Genomic DNA, 7,582 nt, shown 5'->3' with positions numbered 1-7,582 from the left:
GATACTACGTACTCTCTCTCTCTCTCTCTCTCTCTCTCTCTCAACTGGTGGAGAGCAGCAAGTACCAGTATATTACAATAATATAATTACACTACTAATAATCAATACCTAATTGATTTTGATGCTAATAATGAACAACTATTGAAATTTACTATATTGAAACTTTTTCTATATATATATATTTCCTTAACTAATAGTAAATGATAATTGTCAACATGGCCGATTTGCATGTAACTATCTTTCATGAATTAACAGTTCCTATTATTTTATTAGATGAATGTGTACAATTAATCTCCCATCATATATTTAGTGATAATGTGATTTGTTTTATATGTTAAATTTAGGTGTTCTATGATTATTTAACAAATCCCCTCCCCACCCCACCATACCTGATGTCAGGCAAGAGGCAACTATATTGTTTACTTTTCTCCTAGAGGGAAATTTGGGTTATTTTAAAGTGAAAGAACATTCTATAGGGTAGAATTACACATTTGTTGTTATGAAAATAAATGAAGAAAATATGTTAATTATTTCACATTTATAATGTATAATTTGTGGTTTCCGAATAATTTTTTCATAACAGATAAAATTATGCATATTTAATTATGAATTTTGTTTTCAAAAGTACACCACAGATCTTAAGTAGAACACATCCATGAAACAGGTTGCAATTTATCAACACACGTTTTGTGCTGACTTGTGGTAGTGACTGTTGCAACGGAAACACAAACACCCCTCTCAATAGCTTACCATTTGAAAATAATGTGTTGCATTTGGCATGAACTATCACTACTGTATTAAGGGTAAAAATACGGGGTTATTTGGTCACCTTTAATTGAGTTTCCTTTATGCATCTTGTAATCTTAAGCTGTGTTACTGTGTCTAAGATAGCATAGAATTATGTGCAGGTTGCTAAGGCTGGAAGCCGTGAAGAGATCAGGCTCGGGAGGGCGCCATGATCCCTATGTTTACACGGTAAACAAATCCATAATAACTAATTTTGTGATAAATTCATATCTATGATAAATCACGCAAAAATGTTCTCAGAAATTTAAATATTAATAAATATGTACTTTTAAAAGATCATAACAACAAAAAATGTTCTCAAAGGATTTGAGAGCGTGTTGAAATAATTAAATTTTAGATATATATTTTTAAAAACGTTTAGAAATTACATTTTGAAGTAGTTTTTTCTGTAAATATAATTAGAAAAATTAGAATTCTTTGTTAATAAAATTTAATAATTTTAATTCAAATAATTCTTTTATTTTGCAATTTTTTGAATGGTTAAATTTAAAAAAAAATGAAAAAAGATGTATAAAAAATTAAAAATCGAGTTTCACTTTGAATTTTTGTATGTACGTCTTAAATAATTATTCAAATATTTTTAAAATATTTGAATCTAATGCACAAAAATTGTTTCTCAAATACAAAAGTTATTTATTACTAATGAAAATAATCTTTTTATTATTTTTGCAACACTTTTTTTTTTTTTTTTGACATTTTATCATTTTAATCTTTCGAACCTAATTTTGTCACTTTTTAAATTTTACCTAATCTTTGAAAGGCATTTTTAGTAGTGTATCCTTACTTACTATATCATTTGTTCACATGATTAATTAAACTGGTTTGTTTTTAAGTGACCTAAGCCTTACCTCCTATGTTTTTTTCTTTTACTAAACCTTACGTCTTATGCATTTTCTATTTACTTTCTTTCACCAAGATTTAAATGCTAGATGTTCATTAGATTAAGTCATGGATAATTCTCGAAATAAACGACTTTAATCTTTTTATTTTTCGTTTTTATCTGGAATAAAACAAATATTTTTGTTGCAGATAACTGGGTGAAGTTAACATAAAAAGTTAAGCTACTTGCAATGGTAGCGGATTAGATATATATGCATTCACTCCCGGCTAAAGATTGTGTATAGTTATTTCATATATTCGGCTAAATTCAGGTATATATATCCCTACATATAAAGTTAGGGAAATTTTGTTGTAGGCAACTTATATATAGTCATGGTAAGTGGTGCATTAGAGGTGTCCAGATGTAAAGTACAACTCAAAAGCTACGCTATGAGTACATCTTAGTTCAACACTTAAACGTGTGCCCTAGTATATATATTGTTATATACAAATGTATAAGAAAATTCAACCGAAGATTATTGTATCGGGAATAAATAGTTTTTTCATGTATAAGAACGTTCCGAGTTAGAATTGTGGTTTCAGTTAACTTTAATATCTTACTCGCTTATAACAGTACCCAACTTTTAGTGACACAATTTCTATTTATTAAAAGGACAAGAAAAGAAAGGGGTATTGGATGTCAGGAAAACGCACATAAAGAAAAGCAAAATGATCAAATGACTAATATTTACGTGAGACTGCAATTTATTCGTGTAGCATACCTGACAACTATTGAGTGTGCGATATGCCCACAACTAAAGAAATATTATTTGCAAGTCTTGTATAACTAGAACATATACCTATTTTTTTGGCACCGAAAGTCCGAAAGTACATCCATTGACCATTGTATCAGCGAGGTCATAACATTATATAAAGTCTGGCGAGATCATCAAAACTCAACAAAATTTTAATAAATAAATAAGGAGTCTGAGACAGCAATATACATCTATTTGTTTAGTATTGCAAATTCACTAAGCAGTCACCGTATATTATGATATTCCTTACTGCTGTGTAGTCGCGTTTCAAAAAACGTAAAATCAAAATAAAATGTTGCATGCAAACAAAATTGAAATTCAGTGCGACTTTGTCCCTTGAAATCAAACTTTGAACAATTGCTATATAAGGAATACAGCTTCTAGCATGTTCCTATATTATTCCGCCGTGACGGGAGAACATGCGCGGCATTATATTGAAAGGCTGTGTGCCTTCCTTGTTACCTTAGCAGCAGCATCATCAATTAGTTGCGCAGTTCTAAGTGGCGAAAACTGAAAGAGCTTCTGCAAATTACTGCCTAAGAGATGAAGTCTACCTTGTTTTCTTCTGAAGCTTTGGATTCTTGCACATTCGAATACTTTGGGGAGTAACCTCTACTAGTTCATCTTCTTGTATGTACTCGATGCAGTCATCAAGACTATAATCCAAGGGGGTATCAAGAATCACTGCATAAGGAAGTAAGGTAAGATATATTGAAGTTGTTGACCATTGCTACTCCTACACAGTTTTCATGTACAAATAATAATTAAGACGGATTATATTGACTTTCGTTGAGCATATAAGATACTACCTTCTGGCACCTTTTCATTTGTCATGCATGTTATGTTTTATAAGGTAAGTGAATGTCATGTTTGGGAAACAAGGTAGATCAGTATTATGTTTTCCAATATAAACGGATAATTGAATGTAACAACATCTAAACCTCAGGAGTGTTGAGAGTAATATCACCTCACCTTATGGAAAGTCGATGTAATTTTCCCTTCTAATAATAATAATAATAATAATAATAATAACAGATTTACAAAAGATAAAACTATAATTCAGGCTTATAAAATGTTTTTAACCCATGATTCATAATTAATCATACTCACAGCAGCCTATTCAACAGCTTTTGTATAAATACCATAACTGCACTTGTGTATTAAGAAGCTATAATGCCTTAACTTACAGACTAATAATTTGCAGGAAGATTTTAATTTTCAGCCAATGATTTGAAAAAGCTACAAATGAAAGAATCTCATCCCTAAAATTAATTAATTAATAGCTAAATAAAACACTTTACATAACTGGTTTGAGAATTTGTTGTTCCCATATTCGTATTAAAATTCGTGGTCTTGCTTATGGAGGTATAAAATAGCAGGCAAGCAAAAAAAGAACTACAAGAATGAATCATTTGAAGTAATAAAGTTGCCAGAAGACAGCTTTAAGGGATAAGAAAAATTCAACAAAAAACCTTATATGAATTGGACAAAATAAATTTGCGTACAAGATACTATGTAATTGCACTGAAGGTGCTTCTCACCTGTTTGTTCCTTGTTGGAACGTATGTTTGTTGCAGCCTTTTTCTTGCAAACATTCAATGACAAGTCCCCAGGTCGCTGATGGATGCCAACAATTTGACCTTTATAAACATCCACTCCAGGACCAATAAACATCTGTCCCCTTTCCTGTGAACTAGCGATTGCATAAGAAGAACTTGTTCCATCCTCAAAAGCAACCTGTAATTCAAATCATTGTATCATTAATGAAGAAGCAAACATTGAGCATTCTAGAGTATTAATGCTACCAAAATAGGAACAGAAAATATGATTAAAAAAAATCAAGTGTTTAAATGCTAATGCTAATGCTGCATCTGCATTAATACAAGCATCATGCTTATAGGTTTATAGTGGAAACAGCAATGCACGCATTACCAGTGAGCCTTGATCCCGGGTACTCATGTCACCAGCCCAGGGTCCATAGCTATCAAAGATAGTATTGAGAATAGCTGTCCCTCGGGAAGCAGTTAAAATTGCATTCCGTAATCCAAGGAGGCCACGAGTTGGGATCTTGTATTTGAGTAATGTAGTTCCCTCCGATCTAGCAGAGAAACAAAATCACCAAATGAAGTGAAATATCATTATCAAGGATAAAAATCGTCTAAGAGAGCATTCATGATATATATATAACAAGAATGGATTAATTTTTGACAAAAATAAAGCAGATGGGCTACAAAATCCATGAGAATCCAGCATACACAGATACCATAATGTAGACCAGTAACATGGGGCCAAGATTTTTTCAGAATTTAGGACATGGTTGGTCAAGATACCACATAACATCAAGAGAAATTCAATGTATCATATTCGGAGCCTCAAAACATAAAACTGGCATCATAAGATATTAAAAAATAGATAATAATAACTAGGAAATTCCATGTTTGAAAAGTGAAAAGTTAATTATTAGTCAATGGAGTCTTTGAAGATACAATAGAAGACTACACTTCTCCAGATGCATGTGAATCTTTCAACAAATATTATTATTTTGATAGAAAACAAAAGTAAATAAGAAAATAAGAGAATACAAAGACAGGAGGTTAAGATGTACCCCCATAAGAAAAGTAAATAAAAAAGAACTGCAGAGAACCAGCACAAAAGAATAACAATAGCATCCTAGTTCCCACGCAAATCGGAAACAGAAACTCTCATGAAACTATCATTGGCTGAACACAAAATAGAAGCCAATATCGTTATTATTTACCAAAATATCTTTTGTCCGTCATAATAATCCTATGGAAGATATTATGTATGGCTTTTGCTTAAATAAAAACAATTCATCCACAAGATAACAAGATATGACTTCCAATCTTCTATCAAGGAAAAAATATGTTGCATAATTATAAAACTTTTGGACGTAAACTATATCACATCAAAATAAAAGCAAAGAAAGCAATCTACATACCCAACTCCTTGCATATCAAACATCTGCCCTCGTCTCTTCCCAAGGAGTTCAACAACAGCTCCCATATGTTCTTCAGGTACCTCAACAGTTGCAATCTTCAACCACAACACTTGTTACTTAACATTTATAACAAATCAGTGAAGGAAGCACCCAAAAAAATAGGTACCTCCTAATTATTATCTTTCAAACAGCACAGAACCATGAATATCAGTTCCAATATTTAGAAGAAACAGAAACAGAACACTGTCCCACTATTTGATGTAATATTTATAACATCTATAGGGAAAATTGAGAAGAAACTTCTTACTTGTATAGCATATGCTTAATTTACGTTTAATCAATAATGTTCATTTTCCAAGTTATACATAAATTAATTACAAGCTAATTTTTTTGAAGGAAAAAATTTTCAGGATCAATGCATTCGAAATGCATGCAGCATAGTAATATTAGTTTCATCCCTGAACTAATAAAACAAAGCAACTACTAGTGCAAAAAAGCAAGTCCCCCTCCCCCTTCTCTTTCCAAATATAATGGTAGTTTTCTAGGAAGTAACTTGATTCCATCTGTCAAACATGATTGTTTAAAGTCATGTTATGTGCACTACCATCATCTCCCTTTTGCTTTTAAGATTTTGAATTTTTTTACTCGAATGGAAACAAAAGATAGAAAGTTACCTCATATGGTTCAAGCAATTTGTCGTTAACTTTCTTGTTGATAACTTTAGGAGGGCCAACCATGAATTCATATCCTTCTCTTCGCCTGCAGATATAATGTTATTTGAAGAAATCGACACATAATTATAAGAGAAAACGAATACTCATACATACATATTTTCAATCAGTATGGTGATATGCAAAGTTCCACGCCCACTGACAATGAATGTATCTGCTGTTTCACCATCTTCAACTTTCATGGCGAGATTTCGCTCAAGTTCACGATAAAGCCTGTCCCTTAAGTTCCTACTGGTAACATACTTTCCCTGAACAATGTTAAGAATTAATTTAGCCAGTCTGTTACCTTATGATATAGAACTTACAATGTTAGCAACAAAGCTATGCCTAACAACTATGATTGTGCCTAACAGATAGCATCAGACATCAGGATAGAAAAGACAAATAATTATCTTCCTTAATGGTCACAAACTATCAATCATAGACATACCTCGCGGCCAACAAAAGGGGAAGTGTTTATGGAGAAAGCCATTTTCACAGTTGGTTCCTCCACCTTTATGGAAGGTAGTGGCTTTCCAGATACTTTACAAGCAATTGTCTCTCCAATCTGAGAAAAGAATGAAATGGTTAGTAAGATTAATGCAATACAAATTACAAAATCACAATTTTGATTCAAATCCAACAATCATTACCTGAATATCACCAATTCCGCATACTGCACATATATCACCAGCCTCCACACTTTCTGCAGGGACCCTACTGAATTTATCATACACGTAAAGCTCACTAACTCTTCCATATCTACATGAATCTTCTGATGTGCATACCTGGAAAAAAATAAAAAATAAAATAAAATAAAATAAAAAGAAGCTATAAGTGCTAGCCGGACCACATCCCCCTATTTCCTACGTTGGATGTCCAAAAGAACTTGAGATTAAGGCATGAATAACCTTTTCTCCACCCGTCCCAAGAAATAAAAAATAACTCACACACAAGAAAGTTACCTAGAAAAAGTGATTGAGTAAAAATTTACTTGTTACCAAATTATTTAAACTTAATTTTATGCATAAATATTCATCACTTAGTATAATAATTACCAAAGATAACGCTAGTACACAAATCGAACAATAAAAATACAGGAAAAAGAATTCTCACCTTGACATCCATGCCTTTTTCCAAAACTCCAGCTTGCAAGCGCCCAATTGCTATACGCCCTTTGTGTTCATCATACTCAATATTTGTGACCTAGTTGAAAGTATAAGCATATGTTAAGGCTACAGATTACACTAGAATATAAATCACATGCACATACATTTGGCCGCTATCATCTTTAGGACAAGATTCATATACTATATTGAAAATTTTTATGATCTGTTTATGAGATTGCTAATCAGACCCTGTAAACTTTCCACAGCTGACGAAAATGGAATGGAAGATTTCATCTAATTTGTTTATTTCTACTTACCCTAAGGTGGTAAATTAGTAGAAAATCAAATGCTAAATTGCTAATT

General features: G+C 32.0%; 2 protein-coding genes and 1 long non-coding RNA gene across 4 annotated transcripts in view; 2 read left to right on the top strand and 1 right to left on the bottom strand.

The window, feature by feature from the left end:
* The window catches only part of LOC110269244, a 1,957-nt gene extending 1,602 nt beyond the window's left edge, over positions 1–355 (top strand). The window contains exon 4 of the mRNA XM_021116946.1: positions 345–355. Within this exon, the coding sequence (XP_020972605.1) occupies positions 345–355 (11 nt within the window). The remainder of the gene's footprint in view (positions 1–344) is intronic.
* On the top strand, positions 707–2,866 carry LOC110268886. Its single transcript, XR_002357600.1, has 2 exons — positions 707–975; positions 1,837–2,866. It is a non-coding gene; the product is annotated as an uncharacterized LOC110268886 (long non-coding RNA).
* Positions 2,583–7,582, bottom strand: part of LOC107625454 (putative elongation factor TypA-like SVR3, chloroplastic) — a 9,385-nt gene continuing 4,385 nt past the window's right edge. For both annotated transcript variants that reach the window (XM_021115953.1, XM_016328088.2), the window contains exons 6-14: positions 7,227–7,316; positions 6,764–6,898; positions 6,562–6,678; positions 6,228–6,379; positions 6,075–6,159; positions 5,401–5,495; positions 4,374–4,539; positions 3,983–4,178; positions 2,583–3,125 (exon numbers count right to left, since the gene is read on the bottom strand). In XM_021115953.1, the coding sequence (XP_020971612.1) occupies positions 2,992–3,125; positions 3,983–4,178; positions 4,374–4,539; positions 5,401–5,495; positions 6,075–6,159; positions 6,228–6,379; positions 6,562–6,678; positions 6,764–6,898; positions 7,227–7,316 (1,170 nt within the window). In that variant the 3' untranslated portion in view covers positions 2,583–2,991. The remainder of the gene's footprint in view (positions 3,126–3,982; positions 4,179–4,373; positions 4,540–5,400; positions 5,496–6,074; positions 6,160–6,227; positions 6,380–6,561; positions 6,679–6,763; positions 6,899–7,226; positions 7,317–7,582) is intronic.

The sequence above is a fragment of the Arachis ipaensis genome, chromosome B02, assembly GCF_000816755.2.
Source record: "Arachis ipaensis cultivar K30076 chromosome B02, Araip1.1, whole genome shotgun sequence".
Classification (NCBI taxonomy): Eukaryota; Viridiplantae; Streptophyta; class Magnoliopsida; order Fabales; family Fabaceae; genus Arachis; species Arachis ipaensis.
The sequence above is the reverse complement of the archived record's forward strand: the minus strand, read 5'-3'. Positions and strand labels throughout refer to the sequence as shown.